The following is a 23,174-nucleotide window of genomic DNA, read 5'->3' on the forward strand; positions in this document are numbered from 1 at the left end:
ATGCAATTTCCCACCTCGAGCTCTTTGACATTTTCTATTTCCTCCCGCGTTTTCTCCCGTTGCTCCTGTTATGACTGAGAGCAGCCGCGCGCTACACTCCACGGTGGCAAATGCATCACCTGCCGTTGAAGGGAAAGCAATTATTGTGTCCTCGCTAAATCTTGGGGGCGGCTTGGGCACTGCTTTTCCAGTGAAGTGCATAAACCATCAACCCAGGTTTTAAGTGGCTGAACCTTCACGACAGCAGCTGGGCTGCAGGTTGATGTCACCTGAGGTGCCCATTAAGGGTGTGGAAAGCTGCCAGACCAGAGAGCTCTTCCAGTAACTAGAATCCTCCCTCCAGGGAGCTCGCCACATTCCCACACACAAAGCGATGCTCGGTGACTGGGAGGAGAACGTATTGACTCTCCCTTCCTGTTCCCTTGATTTGAGGACGGCAGCCCTGGAGGGGAGGCTGGGCTGTTTCTCAGCTGATTTTCCAGCGGGTGGGAGCAGGTGCTATTTACACAACTGTCAGGAATGACATCTCTTTCTTTTCCATTCAGGCAGCTACGTTTAGCTCACGTGTGTGTCACACGTGTGGACCCCTAACTCCGCTGTCTCGGAACAGTCAAGAAAGGAGATTCCAAGTGATAAGAAAGCACATGCCCTCGGGGAAACTTCAGAGTGTCATCTTGGAGAGCTTTGTCCCTCATGGGGACATCTTAATTGAGAGTCAAGTGCCTTGACAAAACATGCTCAATGTAACATTTCTGCCTGAGTCATTTTTTAATGCACCTTTGCCTCTCTGTGCCAGAGAAATTGCCTTTAAATACCAGCAAGCACCAAATGAAACATTCCCTTCTAAATAAATACACCAAGCCTCTATTAACCAGAATCCAAAAAAACTGAAGTATCGAATTAACAAGAATCAGTTTTAACACTTTGTTTTTAGAAGAAAGAATCAATGCTCAAGAGCATATACTCATTTCAGCCAAACTAACGCATGCCAGTGCTTTTCTTGGTGTCAGCCTCTTGGTGGTTCAGCTTCCACCCAGCTTCTCATATAGAGAAGTTTTTAGAATATTGACCCTCTGTATCACGCAGTCATACAGTCTACCCAATAATCACACAGTCATCATACAAAGGTACAATGATTGGCATGTTTATGCTTAAGAGTTGAACATTTTAGAAAAAATTGTCACTGTACATAATCTTTTAAAAATGTTAATGATTATGGGGTCAATGACAAAGTAAACACAAATTCATATTCATGCAAAAACCCTTGGCCTCTAGTTTTGCTGAGTCAAAGTTTTCAATGTTTCCTTGACTCTGCTATTTGTTTTACTTCTGGACAAGGCTGTAAGCTTTCCCTCACTCCACAGAGGGGGGCCCCGAGGTGGGAGGTTCAGTCACCTGCTCAGAGTCAGACAGCATGTCAGTACCCAGCAGCGGGTCACACACGCGGGCTGTGGGCTGAGCATCTCGTGACTGAATCCATCGCTGCTGAGATGGTACCACTTGACACCGCTTCTTGAAAAGGTTCTCCTTTGAGAGAAAACTCTGGTTTTAAAAAACAGAGTTTCTATTACCCAACAATGAGCTCCTTGCCAGCTCTTTGCAGAATAATTAATTATGAACCTGAAATTTGCCATTGGTTCTCTGAATTTTCCTTTAATATTCACTGGCAGAATGAACACAAGGCCTCTACATTTAAATCTTCCCAGAGTCGGTTCAGAAGGTGCAATTTCCAATACTCTGATTAGCAGCTCCAAGAGTTTTCTAGGCAGTAGGTCATTCAGTCATTCCAGAGTTGCTCTAGACAAAAAAAATGTAGGGGGTGATGACGTGTAGATCCAGATATTTATTTTTTTGTTTCACAGGAAACCTGGAATTTGAAGAGGTCACCGGTGAGCACATGGTATGTTGGCAGAGCACAGGCGCTGGAGTCACTCGGCCTGAGTCTGAAGCTCCCTTGGCCCTTAACACATTACCACGAATATGGCTGTTCTTCCCTCCCTCCCATAACAAGGAACCGTCATGACCGTGAGGAACTCAACAAACAAGAGTGTGGAAGTGAAGTCACGCAGAAATACCCAGTGGTCATTCACGTCAACAACTGCTATCCATACTACCACTCACTGTCACCTTTCCAACACCACTGAATTAGTAGCCGAGTCAGGAGTGGTGGCACTATCACATCTTCCCATCTTCCTTCAACACTTTCTAGAATCATGTCTGAAAAAGTCCTGAGAACCAATCAGACTGCATCACTAAACACCATGCAATAAGAATGTCCAGTCAGAAAAAACATCTCAATTCTTCTTTGCCTCAATTTTTATACTATTTGTTGCTCACCTACACAGTAAGGGACTGCACTGGGTCCCTTGAGAAACTAAAAGTGATGAAGACATGAGGAAGAACCTTGCAGCCTCCCAGGCAGGCAGGCGTGTGCATATGTCAATCAGGTACAAGGCTGTGTGAAAGGTGCTATAGAAGGGACCCAATGGACCATGAGAAGGAGATGCAGGGGAGGAAAGCCAGTGACCACTTCCTTGAGAGATGGTTTATTTCAGTGGTTATGAGGGTGGATGCTGGAGTCATCCCTCCTTGAGTTCTTTGACCCTGGACCAGTCCCACAGCCACTGGTTCTTTGACCTTGGGCAAGTCCCTCAGCCACTCTGTGTCTCAATTTCCTCATCTGTAAAATGGATAGAATGTCAATGACGATTCCTACCTCATGTGGATTTTAAGAAAATCATATGAATTAACACTTGTAAAGCTGGCCCCATGTAAGGGTTAGCCATTCCCCTGGGGGACTGAGTTGGCACAGCAGTGCTCATGGTGGTGGTGGTGGTTACAAAGATTTGTCACTGAGGGAACACAATGGGACAGATGCCAGCATAGGCACTTTACATTCATAATCTTGTTTTATGAATCTTCCCAGGAAGTAGCTATTATTACCCCCATTTTATAAGTGATGGCTTGAGTTGAATGCCTTGTCTGAGGTCACAAAGGTGGTGACTGGCAGAGTGGAGATTCAATCCCATGACTGCCTAGCTCCTAAATCCATTTCCTCCTATCACTCTACACTGCCTTTTATCATTTCTCCATGTTTGTACATAAAAATAATTTCCTTCAGTTGTAGGAAGGAAACTCTCCATGGGCAAACTCTCCATGTACAAAGCCACATAGAGCTGGCCTTGTTATCCAGTTGTTCTCCATTCGCAACTGTCCCCTTCAAGAGGGCTGCGGTGAGACTTAAAGACAAAATAAGCAGCTCATGCTAAATTAAAGTGTAGAGCACCAGATGCCTTTCCAAAAAGTAATTAGCAAAATTCCTGAATTAGGGTGCCCCTCACACTGGTGCAGTGCAGAAAACAGCTTCCTGGTATTAGATTTTCCATATAGTGGTGGGAGAGAACAGCTCCTAGCAACCCTGGGTGAACTGGGTCTCTGCTGTGAATTGAAGATACATAGAAATCCAAACACACGTTCATTTACTTATGGTCGCTCAGTACCTTCTATAATAATGGCAAACATTTGCTGAGTGCTAATTATGTGACATTCATTGTGCTGAGTGTTAAGTTTCATGTGGCCCAATGGTGTAAGTATTGGTGTCATCCCCATTTTACAAATGCTCCAACCTAGGCACCAAGGGGTAAAGTAACTTGCCCAACTGTCAGTATCTGTGGAATATTTTAATGGTGCTGGGATTCAGATGCAGGCAGTCTGCTTTCTGAACTATAATCAACTGTGATAAAGTTTCTTCCCCTCTCACTCATAATCCAAGCAAAAAATGTTTCTTTAAACAAGCAGATTACTATCCTTCCCCATAGAAATATAACCCAAAGCCTAGTTCCTAAATTGCTAGCAATCCCTTTGATAACTATTTAAATTTAAAAAGCTAAAGGTCTAATCTGTTCATAGAAACATAATTAGTACATATATGTAAACTAAAAAACATGCAGTATACTGTATATATGTATTTACATGCAATATAATGTGTATGTGCAGTTGAACTATAATTCTACCTAATAAAACTGAAAAAGGAGAAAAAATGAAAGTAAAAAATAAAAATGACTTACACATGCAAAAAAATAAATAAATAAAATAAAATTAATTGCTAGCAATTCCTCCTATGTGACCACTAGTTGGCGCTCTAGCTGAGAAGAGTACATCTCTCCCCCATCCAGTTGGACAAACACAGGCAAGCAAAGACAATGAATATTATAATTTACGCACAGAGAGAAGTAGAAATCAGTTTGGCATTTGGGGGCTGGGTATGTCACTGAAAGAAAAACAATTACATAAAGCCCCTTAATCCTGTGTATATTTTACCTGTATTGTAAATCTCCTTCATTTTAAATCTGTCACTTGCTCTATAAAAATGCATATAATAAGGAGCCATAAAAAAATTAAATAAAAAATTTAGCCTAATGATATATTGATAGTGCATACATATCTTTATTTTTGCATATTTTGCATTGTGGTAAAGAGGTCCATTCAAAGCTGAGTTTCAATAATTATTTACTTCTCACATTACTATTATAATCAATTATGCCGATTAAGAAAATTATCGTCCTCTTTAAGAATTACTTTGCTAAGTGAAGTAATTAGAACTGATATTTTATTTTCTATTTCAGTTCCAAAAATGGATTTCCTATGCTAATCAGAGTATGAAAGTTGGGATATAAATTTCTCAAAGCAAAATGAATGGCTACTCAGGCTTCAAGTCTGACATTTTATATCGCATTTGGTGTTTGTCAGGAATTTGCTCTTGAGAAGACATTGCTGATTATTATATCTGTCAGCACGGAAATAGGTAGACATTTCTCTATTTTATAGTCTCAAGTATCTGATATTCTAAGAATGAAGAGGTGTAGGCTTTCAACAAATATGGAGGGCTGAAAAATCAACACCTTCTTTCTACTAACACAGCAGTTATTTCTTAGAGTTTGAAAAGCAGGGAAGAGATTGTCACCATTTACTGGAGGTCGTGGCTGTACTTAGCATTAAACTCAACAAAACATATTTTCTCTATCCCTTACAGTTCTCTGGCTAGTAGTTACTGTATTAGTATTTTTTTCAGTTAAGGAAACAAGCTCAGACAAGGGATGGAATTTGTGTTCTAACAAACAGCGAGTCAGTGACTGACTCAGGACTCAGACTCAGGTCTGTTCATTCAAAGGGAGACGCTCTGTCATTCCTTGAATCCCCCCAAATGCAAATAGTGTGACTACATTTTATCACAAGGATAGAGCTCCATGATAATTGTGCCCTTTGGCATGATTGTCTTGGTAATGTTTCAAATCAAACTGAATGTCCTCCCCTGGTTTTTACACTATAGTGAATTGTAGAGGAAAATACATAAAATTGCAGGTTGAAGATGCACTTGAAGCAAAGATAAAAATAATATTCTCAGATAAATTAACGGAGTTAGCAAACTGAAGGGAAAGGGAAAATCACTCAGTGAGATAAGATGGGAATCCTAATTTCAAATCAGCTAATAATTATCTGGGGAGATCTGAAAAAATCTCCCACCACCCTGGCCTTGAAGTATCTCATTTATAGAATGAAGGGTTATACTTTTTAGGTTAACAACATCTCTTTTACTAAAGGAATAGCTTATAAAATTGCTCCCACTCCAAAGTGAGAGGCAGCAGAAACTCTCCGAGGCAGAGGCCCAGCCCTACTGTCTCTCTACTCTAGGAGCCGACGAAGTGTTCATTAAATAATGTCACCCAGAACTGTCCCCTGGTCCTAGGTGTCTATTAGAGAGACATAAGTGGCATTGTTATAATAAATACCAAGGAACTAAAATTGCCAGATCCTTTAGAGGCTCCTGTCATAAACCAACAAACTTCATGTCATATGGCAGTACTAGATGTCTCCCCACCCAACCCCCAGTCTTCTTCATTTTATTATTGTAAGGATTGATTGCATCTTACAAATATGTCAATAAGATGGACAAGTTTTATTTTCCACATGGCATGTTCAGTCCACCCTCAGCACAGCTGGGTTTTAGACCTAGCTCTGCCATTGCTGAGCTATGCTCTTTGAACTTCTAAACTAAACTTCTCTGGCCTTGGAAACTTCATTGGCTTGAGATTTCTCATATCTTGGATGCTCCAAATTCAGGGCAACTTGGTTTAAGAGGCAGGTTTCTGGAAGGGAGAGTCAGTAAACTGGAGTTCTGCATGAATGCTCTGCTCAATGTCTCTTACAGGTTCAAACCAGGCTGATGTAGAAAGAATTTTCTTCGTTGTTTTGGGCTGAATTGTGTCTCACCAAAATTCATACCAAACCCCAGAACCTCAGAATGGGACTGTTTTTGGAGATGGGGCCTTCAAAGAGGTGATTAGTTAAAATGGAATTTTCAGGGTCATCCCTAATCCATTATGACTGGTGTCCTTATAAGAGGAGATCTGGACACAGAGAGAGGGAGAGAATCAGACACAGGTACACCCAGAGACAACCGTGTGAACACACAGCCAGCAGGTGGACACCTGCAAACCAAAGAGAGAGACCTCAGAAGAAACCAAACCTGCCAACACCTTGACCCCAGTTTCCAGAACTGTAGGAAATACTGTTTAAGCCACTCAGTCTATGGAACTTTGTAATGGCACCTCAAGCAAACTAATATACTCATTATATCAAAAATCAATCTCTTTGGATAGAATGAACCATTCTTATAAAGAATTTCATGGTATAGCAGAAAATGTACATCCTTAGACAACTTTACCCCCAAAACTAGTAACATATTTTTTAGGCTATAAGCAATTATTATAATATGTGTTATAGTCATATGTTTAAACATGTCTTATTCCATCAAGTAAAATGTTTGAATCAACTTTTCAAGAAATCTGGATTTTAATATTAACAAGTTACAGTAAAGTTTCTCAGGATGTATTAAGGACATTATGGGAAAAAAGTGAATTATATAAGTTTATGGAATTTTCTGTTCGTTTCAATCAAATTTCAAATTTGGTTAAGAAAAAAATACAGCAATCTCTCCTCACAGGCACTGATTTTTAATGGTGTGAGGTAGTACAGTTAAGTTCTGCACAAAGTGATAGAATAGGTTATCCCCTACAGACACCAATAAATGCTCAAAGATGGGGGGGGCGTCCTATAAAGACACACCAGTTGTTACTAATGTCGTTGCTTTCCAGCTCGTGAACAATAATATTCTGTAATCACCTACAATGGAAAAGAATCTGACAAAGCATAGATAAATGTTATCTATTATCTATAAATATTCTAATAAAGAATATATATATATTTATAACTGAATCACTCTGCTATACACCCGAAACTAACACAACATTGTAAATTAACTATACTTCAATTTAAAAATGACTTAAAAAATACCCAACAGAGTAAGCTACATAATCATCCATAGCCTAAGAAGACTTTGACTCATATACTAGCAACCTGGATAATGTACCTCAGTTTCATAGGGCATTCTAAGAAGTTAAGTCCTATTGCTCTATCACTGATCCATTCTTTTCATTCTTAGAGCATTCGAGCAAAAGCAATACATTGAGTAGCAGGTCCTATTTGATATGAAAGACAATGGAGGCATAACTGATCTAATTAGGGTGTAGTGGAGCCATCAAGACTAGAACCCACATATTCCCTGTTTACTGCAGAGAAGTGGCCCTACTTTGCAAGAGAACATGTCGTGACACATAAGCTTCTTTAAGTTTCAAGGACATGTACCTCTTCTGTCTGTGCCTGCTGTCATTACACACAGGGAGAAAACTGAAGTCAATACTATAATATAAATTCTTAAGACTTTAACTAACCATCTCCTTTGTTTCTCTTCCCTCCCTCAAGTCCCTTGGGCAACAGAGAGAACCCTCAAGTTGTATACATTTTTGAAAATAAATCTGCCACAAGAGAGAATCTCCTAGGAATAATGAGAACTTTATGGAACTTTTCCTCTTTTGATCTTTAAAAAGAACACAAGGTTAAGTCACTTAAAAGAAAAAAAAAAGAGTTCTATGAAACAGGTCCCCTGGGCTGTGAATCCATGCCCCTGAGCTATTTTTAATAAAATATATAAACAGTGGGTTGCTTTGGTCTTTGAAGAGCCGGACTTTAGAACAAGGCGGAACAAAGAATTCCTTAACTTTCGACATTTAAGAATTTTTATGTGCATGAAGGGCAGTTAATTGAACAAGTTGGGCTGGGCTGCTGGGACCAGAACTGGAGCGCCATATTTCAACCGCACATCATAGTACGCTCAATGGCAACCATTAATTTCTTTCTACCAAGACAGATTGTCTTCTGCTCAATACCAATTGGGGGAAATAATTAAGAAAATCTAGAGCCAGCATGAAAAAGTTAGGCTGTCCTGACAAGGTGATTCTTCAGTTCGTAATTAGCAACTGATTAAGTGTTATGCATGGTGACTTTGTAGAAGAATAGCTAGTTATTTAGAATACTAATCTCATTTTCTTTTTAAACTATCTTTCACTGATTTTGCCCTTTCTGTCCCATCCCATAAGTAGGCCATTTTGTAGAAATTAAATTAAGAGCATCAGTGTAGATCAGCTACAATTCTAGAAACCTTGGTGTGGTCTTTAATTTTATATGTTTGGTTTCAGAAGCAAATCCACTGCCTGTTGGCTGAACATTCATCTGGTTATTTTAGCTTCCTGGGGTTCAAAAGCCAATCCCTCCCCCCATGCCCTGCACACTTTGTCTTTATTGAACTTCTCAAAATACATACCCCCTGGCCAGCAAATTATTATGCTTTTTAATTATACCAGCACACACACACACACACACACACACGCACACACATACACACAGCCTGGCTTTTCATGAAGCACAGGGCAAGTGTTTGAAAAATACATCAGACTGTAGTAACAGCAAGTTATTCACAACTATCTGGAGTTGACCAGCAATTTTTTTTATAGCTTGGCAGGAAATGCCTTTTTTGTTTAAATCAAGGATCATATATTCTAGCTATCACTTTGGGAATGAAAAAGAACGCTTGTTCTCTTCATCTCAAATAATGTTCAAAGAACTCATTTTCCTAAAAAGTCCTTTCTTCTGGCCAAACTAAGTTTTGCCGAAAGAACTCATGGTATTTTAAACATTGGGATTCTAAGCCTTTTTCTTTATTTCCCCTTCTCCTTACATTCTACAAATATTTATGAAGACTTTATTTTACATTAAGCTGTATCTTATATAATTCAATTGTTTGCTTTACAAAAATGGCTTTAGATAGTCCGCGACAAAGTGTGGAGAAACCTGTCTTCAAATATCTTTAAAATCTAACTCACAAGCAAGAAAGCAGCAGCAAATGATTGCTTCCACAACCATAGACCTTAATAAACATAACTTGAGTGGTAAAGGTTATCAGAATTAGAGATGGTATGTTAGACAGAGATTGCTGTGCAGAAGAATGGGATTAATCTGGATCTTAAAAGTACATTTGGAAAAAGAGAAGGCATTCTAGCATCTACACATTCCATTTCTTATGCCTCACTGCACTCCTATTTGCTTCCCGACTCAGTGGTCAGTCAGCTCCCCTCCACAGGGGCATCACTGTTTCTAGACTTCCCAAGGAACATTGCCAAAATGGTTCTATTTAGACACTATTTCATGTCACATGCTTCATCCAAACCACTCTAGATGTTCACAGGTCTTTTTTCCCCCCTAAACTATTGTCAGTTTCATTAACCACCATCTGCTCCTAAATGAAATTACTAAAACCATTGAATCAAATCTATCCTTTGTTATCTCCTACAAGTACAGGCATTTATCTCACAAAAGAGGTATTTATTCTAGTCTAAATACAGCTGAAAACTGTCAAAATATAACACCACCAGAAGTAATGCCCATCTTGGTCAGACCCAGCACCCATCCTTGGCTTGTCACTCTGGAAGTGAGCAGTAGTCCTCACTGGTGTTCCTGTACCCACACCCAAAGGCTATGCCTCACTCCCCTCACTAACAATAACTCCTCAGGCAGCACTTCTGAAGGGGGTGGAGGAATGAGCTCTCTTTCTTGGAGGAATATAGCAGATGCTCTCATGGGACGAGAAGCATGTAATTCAAATAAGACCCTCAGGTGACCTCGATATTCTTAGTCTCCCCATCCTTGGGTACCCACCATTGAAGATGATCACTCTCCTGTACATGTGTTTCTTCCTAACATCAAATTTAGTGAGTACTAAGACTAAGTATTAAGGGAATGCTAACTTCCCTTAATAACCTAGTACCAACCTATCATCTAAGAATTTATCTCAATAATTTAAAAGTTAGCTATATTTCACAATACATGTGATCAAATGTCCTTTAAAAATTATCATTACATAACCACACCAGATTAACTCATCTATGTGTCTCTCTACCCACACTGTGAATGCCTTGAGGTCAAGGACTGTTTTGTCTTTGCATTTCCAGCACCTGGGACAGGGCCTGGAATTCAGCATTATTTAGGACTACATTCAATTGCCATTTTTGCCACTCACACTTGCCACACTGGCAAGTTCATAAGATTCAACCTAGTAATTATCAGCAACGATTGACGAATGGAAGAATAATAGACAAGCCTAAATATTTTTTAGGACTTCAGAGACAGGAAATGGAGAAGGGAAGAAAACTAACACCTACCGGGATTTTGATGAGGTAGGTCTGCGGTGAGACCCAGGGACCTACATTATAACCAGTATCACAGATAATCTTCTGTAGATGATGCATGGTCCACACTGTGACAAGTGCTGCCCTTGGGGACACAAACGGAGTAGAATGCGCTTCGGTCAATTAAGAGGAGCCAAGAGACAAGCCTGCTAACAACTCCGCCTTCCTCCATGAGTCCTCCTCATCCCACCCAGAACTGGCTGTATGAGCCAGAGTTTGGGAGCCCTGGACAGTTTCAATGGCTCTTCTCATCCAGCCTTGTGTTATCATGTTTTTTAAAAGGTATTTTGTCCTTTGAAAAGTCCCTAGCAGCACTGTGACTATTGCTCAACAATGTCCCTTCCCCACCCAGGCTCTGCCAGAGTCTGCACTGCTCATGCCCAGGGAGGACCCTTCCCCTCCTGCATCCGCCAGAGCGTCTCTTCTAGGAAAAAGGTTCTCTAATGTGCTCAGACACAAAAGCACCCAGAGGGTCACTGTGTTCTTTATTGAAGCGGCCTCAAAGTCTGAAAACACAGAGCACTTCTGGACAGATTTCTCTGTGTTCTGATAAATAAGTGCTCACAGTTGACAGGTGAGGAGAAGGTCACCAGAGTGGTTCCCACTGGATGGCGCACCATCTCTTTGAGCCAGAATAGTGAGAGACAAGACAGGTGAGAAGATGATCTCCAAAACTACACTGGAGGACGTGACCCTGGCACGTGGGCTGCGGGCTCACCAGACCTCCACTCCCTTGTTCCATCTTCCGAGATGGAATATACTAAGAGCGAAAGTTCACTCACTGAAAATCAGAGACACGAAACCTCTGAGAGGATGCATTAGAGGCGCAGGTGTGTGATTGAGGGACATGCTGTGTTAACACTGTGCTTGGTACCACTGGCACAGAGCACTGAATTGAGCACAGCTCACAGGGGACAACACATTCAGCTTGTCATGTTATGTCACCAAACAGATCATCAGATCATACAATGTGATGTCATATCCACAGACTATTCATTATGTGTATCTGCCTGGGTTTCCAGACTTTATGACCACCCGGAAGAACACCAAAAAAAAAAACATTTAATTTAGAGACACATGAAAGAAAAAATTTATTAGCAGAAAATGACAGATATGATATGCCTGTAAAAGGAAATCACATGTGAAGAAAAGAAAAAGAAAAAAAGAAAAAATAAACAACCCTGTTCTCAGAGCAGAGAAGTATTACAGAGACCAATAGTTTAAGAAAAAATACAAGAGAGAAGAAAAGGAATTCCAGCCTTTGAAAAATTGTATTGTTGAAAATTGGGATGAGATCACCAAAATCTGATTTTCACTCAGTTGCTCCTTCACCTACCTGTCCATCCATCCATCCAATTAACACTGACTGCATGCCAACTGTGTCCAGGTACTATCATAGACAGTTAAAATGTGATCATATACAAAAGGCATACTAAGTCCCTCTGTTCATGGAGCCTAAATTTTACTGAGGGATTCAGACCAAAACAACCAAGTCTATAATCTGAATCCATGGAGTCAGAAGCAGTAGTGTAAGCGTCAGTAAGGGACCTCTGGATTTGTAGCTTTTGTAGTGTAAATACTCCCCATCTGGGACAATCACAAACTACCAACACGATGTCACAATCGATGTGACAATGTGATGTGTACAATCAATTCTGTAGAGCAGTACGAGCCAGCTCCAACTCACACCTGGATGCAACATGAAGAAGCAAAGCGAGGTTAAGGGGCAGGTGCTGCAGAGAATGGTGGATCTTTTAGGCAGATGCTCAGAGTAATTCTTTAGCTAATGATATTTGAACAGAGGTGCTAATGAAGAGAAAAGAATCACAAAGTAGAGACTTAGGGGTAGTGGGGGAGAAACAGTGAGCACAAGAGCCTGAAGCAGGAAATATCTTCCTTTCTTGTGTGTCTGAGGAACAGAAAGACCACCAAGAAAGAAGACAGTAGAAAAGGGCTAGATCATATAGGGCTTTGTGGGCACTGGGAGGAATCTGAATTGCTTATACATGAGACGGGAAGCCAGTAAAGAATTGTGAGAAGGGCAGGGCTGTGACCTGATTCACATTTTTAAAGACTCAGGGAACTATATTCAATATTTTGTAGTAACCTATAATGAAAAAGAAGATGAAAACGAATATATGGATGTATATGTATGACTGAAACATTAGGCTGTACACTAGAAATTGACACATTGTAAACTGACTATACTTCAATTTAAAAAATTAAAAATTTTTTAAAAATTTAAAAAGAATTTGGTTTTGGTCATTTTAGGTGAGAGTCATGGACATCCAAGTGGAGATAATAAATAGGCAGCCGGATATACAAAGTCTACAGCTCGGTAGGGAAGTCAGGAATGAAGATGCAAATTTGGAAATCACCCAATGATTCATGATCTTAGGATTATATGAACACGCCACTGGCACAACAGCTTGAGAGCCACTGCCCTAGAGAACAACAGAGATTCAGTTTTCAAGGAGCGAAAGGGAGATGTGAAGCACAGACCAAAAATCTCTCCCGTTAGGCTCCGTTTTCTTAAAGCTACAGCTATTAAGGGATGTTCCATTTCCAGAATGATTCTGTTAAAAACCACATTAATACTTATTAACACACTAAAAGAGATTTATCTATGAACTCACCTAGGAGAACTGGCTGTTCTGATGTTCAGAGGATGGAGCAATGCTTCTCAACCTGGCCACACATTATCATCACCTAGGAGCTTCCAAACATTCTAACACCTGGGCCACACCCCAAGCAATTCTGATTTAATGATTGTGTGGTTGTATGGATATATTTTTAATGGAACTAAATTGAAAAAAAAAAAGACAGGAAAGGCAGTGATGGAGTCAATAAAGGTGATAAAGGTGAGGATACTTGTCAAAGTCAAAGTCATCTGAGAAGAGAGGGTGTGGTCTGTGAGTGGGATGACTGCACTGTGAGTTTTGAAGGCAGTTCAGGATGGACACAGGAGCTGAGATGGAGTGAAGCAAAAGATCACTGGGGATAAAGGAAATGACATGAAGACAGCGGAGTGGTGGGAAATCCTTGAGAAGTTTGTTTGGGGTGTGATGTTTGACTATTTTAGGTTCCACATGTAAGTGGAATCGTACAGTGCTTGTCTTTCTGTGTCTAGCTTATTGTACTTAACACATTTACTCCCGGTTCCTCCATGTTATTATAAATGATACAAATGGCAGAACTTCCTTGAGGAACATTTTCTTTAGTGATTTCATTTTTGAGGGGGGTAATTAGGTTATTTATTTACTTATTATTATTATTATTATTATTATTATTTTGTTAATAGAGGTACGATTGAACCCAGGACCCTGTACATGCTAAGCACACACTCTACCACTGAGTTATACACTCTCCTCCAGGGTTTCCTTGAAATTTGCTAAGAGGGTAAGTCTTACATGTTTTCCCCTCTCAAAAAAAATTTAAATATTTACCATTTTGATTTGCCAATTATACCTCAATAAAGCTGAAAAAAATCCATTCCAAGTTTTTAACAAGTGACTATTAGAAGATAACCATATAGTAAGCAGGAGGCTATTCTTATATATAGTTTTATTTGGAGAATTTTGTTTAGAAATCATTCCAATACTTAAATTCTCTATCCATTTATTTTACTCTTCTATCTAATGTGACAAAACACAAAATCTGCATCTTATTTTTGGGGTGGAAATATTTCTCAGAAACTATAAAGACACTGTTACAGTAATACTGTACCAACATCATCGCTTCCCTCCATCCCTAAACGCCCACTGCTATCACTGAGGTACCACTAACCTGCACATCGTACTGTAATTTGTATGCTCTTGATCATGAAAAATGCAGCCCCAAACACTGCTCAAAGCAAAAGAACCTCTTTCTCTTAATTCCTGCCACCCCCATGCTGTAAAAAACAATGCAGATGACAATTTTGTGCTAATGGTTAACGAATGAGGTTCAATATCCTGCAAAGGACATATATCCTATCAAGACTGCAACCTTCTGACTAATTGGGAAGGGCTTCCAAGAAATAAGAAGATATACCGGAAATAGACTCACAGACATAGGAAACAAACTATAGTTACCAAAATGGAAAGGGGTGAGGGGGAGGGATAAATGAGTAGTTTGGGATTAACAGATACACACTACAGTATATAAAATAGATAAACAAAAGGGACCTACTGGATAGCACAGGGAACTATATTCATTATCTTGCAATAACCTAAAATGGAAAAGAATCTGAAAAAGAATATATATGTATAGTATGTATATATATGTAACTGAATCACTTTGGGATACATCTGAAACTAACCCAACATTATAAATCAAGTGTACTTCAATAAAAATAAAAATTCTTAAAAATCTGAAAAAAAGAAATAAGAAGAGCATAACAAAGAGCTAAAGCTTAGAAAATCCCCAAAGCATGCAAATACATAAGGAAAAAATAATCAAATACTAACATATTTCTCATTAGGTCTTCCAATATTGGTAGCCTCTCTCTTGTTGGATGTAATATACAGTACGCTCTCCCCAAAGTAACTCTCAAGCACATTTTTTTTTCAAAAACAGCTTATTTTGAGCACACATCCTTCTTTATTCCTCACTCCTTCATCTAAAAATGTCCTATCAAGTCTTTCCTTTTCCTGCCTTCTCTCTAGCCACAAAAAGAAGAGAGGGTATATTTTAATTATTTGTTTGCAGTAAATTCAAAGCCTGTAAATTCCCATTCTGTGGGCTTTGGCTGGGGGAAATGTAATGTTTCCCTAGAAAGAAGAGAAGAGATAATGACAGCATGAAAGACTGAGTTTGAGTTTCCCAGGCACTACTCCACCTGCCCTAGGAGAGGAGGGTTGGAAGTCAGCAGGAGGGAAACTGTTAGAAGGGCAGCCGCCATGTCCCATCATCTCTTCTGGGGATCCTCTTGGTAGGACATCTCAGGGAGCAAAGAAATGAGACGTCTGGAGCAGCCTGGTGGCATTTCATCTTCTGTATCTCTTGGACCAGTTCCCTGGTTTCTAACACCTCCAGACTATTTTGCCCTCAACTCTGGCACAGTCTACACAACTAGCCTCCTCTCTGAACTTTGTGTTTCCAACTGGCCCATCACTTCTCTGTTCTCAGCAACCGGAGTAAACTTAACTTTTCCTTTCATTTTGAAATAATTTTAGGCTCACAAGAAGTTGCAAAATTAAAGCACACAGTTCTCTGTACCCTTCACTTAGCTTTCCCAATGATAGCATTTTACATAACCATACATTTAACATCTAGGAAATGGATGTTGGTACTTTACCATTAACTAGACTCAGAATAATCCTTTAAAAATGCAAATCTGACCATGCCAATCCTCTCCACTTTGCTAAACCTGTTAATTATTCCCCATCCACTCCTACGATAAGGACTAAAGCTCAAACTGGCCTCCAAATAGTGAGACTATCAGTATTTTGTGGCCAGGACAGACCTAGTTCTCACACGTAGTGCCAATGAAATATTCTGTTTAGTACATGAGAGCCCTCAAAAGTGTGGCAGATTGAATGACAGGTTATATGTTCATCCACGATGAGCTCTTGATGTCTGGTCCTGCCTGTGGGGACCTCTAGCTTTGGTTCTGCATCACTCTACTCCTCGCTCCTGAGCCCCTGTGACACAGACCTTCTTTAAGTTCCTGGCCTAGGATGCAGGATACATGATGTTTCTTCCTGTCCCAGCGCCCTTGCACATGTCGTCTATGCCTAGAACACTTCCCCTTCCCCTCCATCTTTGCCTGTTAGTTGCTATGTGTCTCGGCTCAGCTAAATCATCACTCCTTTCCCAGACTAAGTCACATTCCTTCGTTAAATGCCCTCACCACTCCCTGGACCTCTCCTTTGAATCACTTACCAGAGTTGCAATTTTATAGTTGTTTCTATAACTAAAGAGTAAGCTGTAAGAAGGTAGGAGGCGTATTTATGTTTATACAACATCATATCCTCAGAACCAGCACGGAGCTTGCTATATAGAAGTTCCTTCATAGCTATGGACTGAATGGATAAAAGCTCAGCTGATGGCTTCAGGAGCAACCAAAGCAAGTGGTTAATGGCTTTAGAAAAAAGCAAAAGCAAAGATCACTTGTATCATCTTTGTAGGTTGCTGTCCCTGTGGCTCATTTAAGCACTTAAAACCTAATTTTTGTGAGTGAGAGACAGCCCTGAGTTTAAAACTTGGTCCCCATAAAGTGAAGAACTTTATGCTGATGAGTCTTAATTTTTTTATCTATAAATAGTATTAGCAGTTACAGTAGTAATAACAATAAACTCATCCACTATATAATAACAATTATTATAACCGTATAATTATAACAAATATAATTATTAGTTATATAATAATTATAACATAATTATTCATTAAATATAATAATTATTATTAACTATAATAATGATTAATAAAATCACCTACCCTATAAGATTCTTGTGAGGGTCAAGTGAGAAAATGTACACTGAAGCATCATCGGGTGAATGTTAGCTCTTAATATTATTTGGCTAAAGGCCTTTCAAATATATCATTTTCCCTGTGTCTAAGATGATTTCCTTCATAAAAGATATGCATTGAGGACTTGACACTCTTCACCTGACATGGTCTCCTCCACCTGCTCCCCTGGTCTCTCCATGTCAGACAGGCAATGCTAACCTGGCCATGACTGAGGCCAGATTTGGCATCTTTTTTGACTCTTCCATCTCTCCTCTCTCCACTCCACAACACATCCATCAGGAAAGCATGTCTGCTTTCTCTTCAAAATATGTTCAGTATCCTGCCACTCCCCACCACATCCACTGCCACATTCTGATCCTTTTGGATTATTACACCAGCCTCCAAATGGGTCTCCCTGCTTCTGCCTCTGACTTTCAGAACAGCCAGAATGACGCCGTTAAAATGTAAGTCACATCAGCTCACTCTCCTGCTCAGACTCCTCCAAGGTGTCCCTTACCCCTTGGGGTAAAACACAATGCACTTCTGCAGTGGAGATGGCGCCTTACCACTTGCCTCCTCTCTTTGATTCTCTCTGGCTCACCTCCTCTCTCCTTCAAATCTTCCCTCCCAGAGAGCTTTCCTCAAACCACAAGCTCAACACTGTATCCCCTCCCTCCTTTTACTTCTCCACAGCATTCATCAGCTTCTACACACATTGCTTTATTTTCCTTATAATCTGTCTTCTCCACTAGAATGGAGGCTCCATGAGGTCAGGGATGTTTGTTCTGTCCCTGCTGTTTCCCTAGCATCTAACACAGCACCTGATATACAGTAGATGCTCGATAAATGTATCTTGAATAAATACATGGATGGATGGATGGATGAGGCACTGGAGTTCCCAAGGCAAGAGCTGCCCCAGACACAATTTGGCATAAGTTATAAGGCACAGACAACAGCAGGGTCATCAAATTGGCCTCTATCATTAGTAGACTGGGTGACAATTCAATTATCTTCTACAGAACTTTCTTATCTGTTAGTTGATGTATTGGACCAACTGTTCAGAATTCCCCACGCTAAGACTGCTGGAGATTTTGTTCTTTAACACAAGCTGGCGGGTAATGATTATATCAAAGGAGCACACAGGCAAGAATCAAAAAGAGAACTGAGGTCACAGAGGTGGAGAAAAGAGTTTCCCAAGCAGGAAACGTATGTCAAGAGTGTGCAGGGGCAGAGACCTAAGAAAAGGAGGAAAGGTTAGGGAGCACCCAAGCACACGGCGATGCCTGACCTCCTGACCCTGGCTGCATCATCCTTGGCAGGGACGCTGGTAGTACCTTAATAGTGACAATGTCAACCTCGCCACTCTGGGGCTGCTGAGTGGCTGAGTGTAGGAGGGTGAGGGTGGGTGCTCTCTGCACATACAAAAGAGAGCATACGTTCACCTTCAGAGAATGATCTGATCAGTTGGGTCCTCCAGTGATTGATACAGACTCCCCAAACTCAGGGAGATATCTGCCGCAGAAGATTCTGGCCAGAAATCCCACTGGCTTCGGGGCCAAAATAAGGCAGTTTTGATAATGGCCAAAATAAGGCAGTTTTGATAATAGCCAAATTCATTTCCCATTGGCAATTTAAATGGAATTTCCAGAAGAACATATGCAGAGGAACTGGCTAAAGATGCACTGTCCAGATGTTGGCAAAATCAAAGCTAAAAAGGAAAATTCAATGTCAGCTGCCTGTCTCATGACTCCCCACTGTCTGCCAAACCAAGGAGCTTGTCTTGTTAGAAACTGAGGACTAAGCCAACGTGCGAGGTGGGCCAGCCTGGGAAGAAACTTCAGGCCATACTCAAACACACCTGGACTGAGCAGAGGACACTGAGTTCTCAATTAGAAGATGGTTATTCACAAACTCAAAGAAAGTGAACTTTGATAAGAAAAAAAAAAAGAGAGAGAGCATTAGTATTGAGGTCTCATAAAATCAGCCTGCAAATCCAAAGCCTGAATTATGTCCTAGTGTTAGCAAAAGGCATGAAGCACTTGCAGAGGGAAGAAGTTGGATTATTACCCAATGGCCTTCAGAGAGAAGACATTCCCAAGGCTTTTAAGGCTAAAAGGCATCTTACAGACCACTGAGTCCAGGTCTCCCATGTCAATCCCTTCCCAGGATTTCTGAGCACAGCTCTCTGTGAGAGCTGGCCAGGCAGGATACATCAGAGCATCACATCTCACTGACCTCAATTCTTCCTTCTGCTCAATATGTGGTACCTACATCAGGCTCCCTCATTACTCGTTCAGACTCTTTTCTCCACCTCTGTGACCTCAGTTCTCTTTTTGATTCTTGCCTGTGTGCTCCTTTGATATAATCATTACCCGCCAGCTTGGGTTAAAGAACAAAATCTCCAGCAGTCTTAGCGTGGGGAATTCTGAACAGTTGGTCCAATACATCAACTAACAGATAAGAAAGTTCTGTAGAAGATAATTGAATTGTCACCCAGTCTACTAATGATAGAGGCCAATTTGATGACCCAAGCTTTCTGATTCCTGATAGGATAGGTAAAATAATTTAGCTTTCATTTTCTTCTAGTTTGTTTGCGAGACCATATATGAATTCTAAAATATTGAGACATTATAGCTATCTGGGAAATATACCCTAAAATCTCAGAAAAACAATGCTCAGTCAAAAAAGAGCCAATGTACGTAAGGTAAGACAATGTATAATAAGATACCCTGAAGAGGCCACTCTGAAAGACCAGAATCATTAACGAGATATATTCCAACTAGTTTCTCCATAATACCATCATCTTAACTGAAAAATAAAACAATTTTGGGTGGTTAACGTGGTGTGGAATAAAATATTTACACTTCTTAACATTTGTACCGAAAATAATTGTTTGAGGCTGAAATAAAAATTTAATAGCTCATTGACCTTTATGTTTATAGCTCCTAAAATGGTGAATAAGTGAAAACAGATATTTTATTCAAATGAAATCACAATAATTTTGTTGCTTAAATTCTTCTCTAGCTCGGTTTGGTACTAGCCCGGTACTTTACATGAGGGATTATGAGCCTATCTTAAACTGTAGCCATTGCCCTAAAGAAAATGTTTATGGCCTGACTGGGATAATTGTATTCTCCTATTAAATATCACTCCTTCAGGGATAGTTATTGTTGAGAATAAATGTGCCACTTTATATGCAAATAAAACGTATTAGGTTTGAATAAAAAGTTTTGCGTGTATATACTGACAAATCATCTTACTACGATGCACATTAACAGACAGAAACTCTCCAGATATGAGATGCTAATATCACCCACAAGAGTTAATCCTTTCCTGGAATTTTTGTTTTCAAAATGTTCAGACAGAACTGGAAATCTTTTCTTTCCTTACAGCTACAACAGATTTGGAGTTGAAGTCCCAGTTTATTTTGAATCAAAACATTTTTACAATATTGTGATTACTAAAGATTTTCTTTTCTTTTTTTCCCTCACCTTGTCTTGTCTTCATGCCTTTGTCTAAATACCCATACACTGGAAAAAATCAACTTCTTCCCAGAAATTCTGCTGCAAAGATACCTCAGTGTTCAGCTTTCCCAAGAAGTCTTCTTAAATTCAAAGCAAAGCAGAGAGATTCTACAAACATTGTATGTGGAGTTCATAAGCACTTCGAGTCACATATTTGCAACACTTTCTTTTTTTTAATGTATTTTCTTTGAGATCTTTTTGCAAAAGGATCATATTAAAACCCACGATTCTACTTTTCACATTTGAAGGACCAACGTCCCTATATATCAAATCCCATCTCACATCTTAACTCTCTCTCATAGTATTGTAGAACAATTATTTTTTTAAATGCATATTTTATCTATATCTGTGCAGAGTTAATAAGATAAGTACTGACTACTTAAGGGAGGGAAAAAGTAAAGCTTTTAATGACCATTTTCACCACTTCCCCCGCAGCTTCACTGTCCTTGCCTGGAGCTGTCAGAGGAACAGGGGAGAGTTCAAGGGCATGAATGATGGAGACCAAACTCTGATTTTTTGGCCAATACGTCTAACTCCCTAGAGTTAAAGGACCATATAGCTGACTGAAAACTAAAGGACAGATGTAAGTCAGGGCATCTCAGAGCTGTATCACCCAATCAAGACACTACTGCACATTGAGGAATGCGCTAACTTATGCTGAAATTGAAGAAAGCTTGACACCCCACAAACAAGAAAGTCTTTCATTTATCCAGGAGTCAAAACTAAATATTTATACTTCTTGAGAAATACCTAAAATTTTGCAATTGAAGTTGGAGTCTACTTGACTTTTTAATTAGGACTTAGGGATAATAGGAGAAATCATAAAGTTAGTATTTGCATTTTATGAAAGAGGTGAGGAGGCCTTGAAGCTATTTTCCCAAGAATGCAGGGAGCCATGTTCAATGTCAACATTCTTTCTCATTCTATTCAAGGACAACTAGTGGAGAGCTGGAAAATGCCAAGGAACTGAGATTCTTGATCAGCTGGAAAAGCAAGACTTGGATAAATGACGCTGTCAAATAGAACTGCATTAATTACTTGAAGGCAAATACAGTTCATTTGATCAATGTTGGTCCTCCTTGCTAAACTGTAATTTGCACAAGGACAAGGCTAGCGTTTTGTGTGTGTGTATGTGTATGTGTGCAAGACTGCTTCACTCTTACTCAGAACAGTTCTTGTCATCTGGTAGGCCCTCAAAAATATTTGATGGACAGATGAATGAATAAATGAGTGCATGCTTTCCCAGTCCTAGATAATGTTCTATTTCTTGTCCATTCTTCAAAATTGTAGTCACCCAACACTTACTCCTATTAGCTGGGTGATATATACATATAGAGAGATTAATGCAAAAAACAGACTTTTTTTTCTCATAGTCTTTTAAAACAGAATAAATCCTTCGGTGTCCATCATTACTGAGATGTTCTGCTTAAAAGTAAAAAAAAGGACTAAATCTGTCTCAAAAGTGAGAGTAGTTTCCATCATACAAAATTAAGCCAAGTTAATTAACATTTTAATTATAAGAGGGTATAGCTAAGATAACCACCAAAATAATGAATTTGAATAAAGATTCTCCTGGTTGGAGAGGGCACAGATGGGCTTACATGGGGCTGGTACTTAGTTCCTGATGTTCGGGACAAAGGAGATGATGGGTCATTGGAAAGGTCTGTGCTTCAAAAATGACTTTTTTACCCATCTCTCTGGCTTTAATTTTTCCCTGCTGATTCCACTCTCCAAAATGAAGTCACGGTATCTTTCTAAAATGTAAATCCTGTCATGTTGCTAAATTGCTTTAAACACTTTGATATTCCAGTAGCCCCTTCAACTTCTTCTTCTTTTAAAGATTTAATTATCTAAAGTCATTTTAGTATTTCAAAAAACAGTATTTGGAGTCTACTACATTTAACATGAGAACAGTGCTGGGGGCTCTAAAAGACACCAAGAGACCTTATTTTTTAATGTTTTGTTTTATGTATTTATGTTGATTTATTTACGTATGTATTTATTTTTATTGACATACAGTTGGCTTACACTATCATGTTAGTTTCAGGTATACAACATAGTTATTCAATATTTTTATAGATTACACTCCATTTGATGTTATCATAAAATACTGGTTATATTCCCTGTGCTATATAATGTATCTTTGTAGCTTATTTATTTTACATATAATAGTTTGTATCTCTTAATCACTTCCTCTACCTTGCCTCTCCGCCCTCCCTGTCTGTACTGGTAACCACTAGTTTGCTTTCTGTATCTGTGAGTCTGTTTCTGTTTTGTTATATTCAACTGTTTCTTTTATTTTTTATATTTTACCTATAAGCTATATCATACAGTATTTAGTCTTTCTCTGTCTAACTTATTTCACTAAGCATAATACTCATTAGGTCCATCCATGTTGTTGCAAATGGCAGAATTTTATCCTTTTATGGCTGAGTAATATTCCACTGTATACATATACTACATCTTCTTTACCCATTCATCTGTTGATGGACACTTAGGTTTCTTCCATGTCTTAACTAATGTAAATGATGCTGCTATGAACACTGAGGTGCACTGTATCTTTTCAAATTTGTGTTTT

At 39.5% G+C, this 23,174-nt stretch overlaps 1 protein-coding gene and 1 long non-coding RNA gene across 13 annotated transcripts in view; one reads left to right on the forward strand and one right to left on the reverse strand.

The window, feature by feature from the left end:
• Nucleotides 1-23,174, reverse strand: part of NCKAP5 (NCK associated protein 5) — a 912,592-nt gene that overhangs the window by 615,074 nt on the left and 274,344 nt on the right. For 5 of the 11 annotated variants that reach the window (XR_012072522.1, XM_072960871.1, XM_072960863.1 and 2 more), the window contains exon 1: nt 10,614-10,869. The exons of 4 other annotated variants lie outside the window; for them this stretch is intronic. Coding sequence is in view for 5 of the 7 variants with exons in the window: in XM_072960871.1 (XP_072816972.1) it covers nt 10,614-10,700 (87 nt within the window). In the remaining 2 variants the exon portion in view is untranslated. Of the gene's footprint in view, nt 1-10,613; nt 10,870-13,276; nt 13,409-23,174 lie in introns of those variants that run through there. 2 more of the 11 variants (XM_072960862.1, XM_072960867.1) reach the window with 2 other exon arrangements.
• On the forward strand, nt 11,902-21,667 carry LOC140696341 (uncharacterized). 2 transcript variants are annotated; one of them, XR_012072523.1, is made up of 4 exons: nt 11,902-12,027; nt 12,912-13,501; nt 20,628-20,715; nt 21,529-21,667. It is a non-coding gene; the product is annotated as an uncharacterized lncRNA (long non-coding RNA). The 2 variants fall into 2 exon arrangements; XR_012072524.1 differs by lacking the exon at nt 20,628-20,715.

Source organism: Vicugna pacos, chromosome 5 (assembly GCF_048564905.1).
Source record: "Vicugna pacos chromosome 5, VicPac4, whole genome shotgun sequence".
NCBI lineage: Eukaryota > Metazoa > Chordata > Mammalia > Artiodactyla > Camelidae > Vicugna > Vicugna pacos.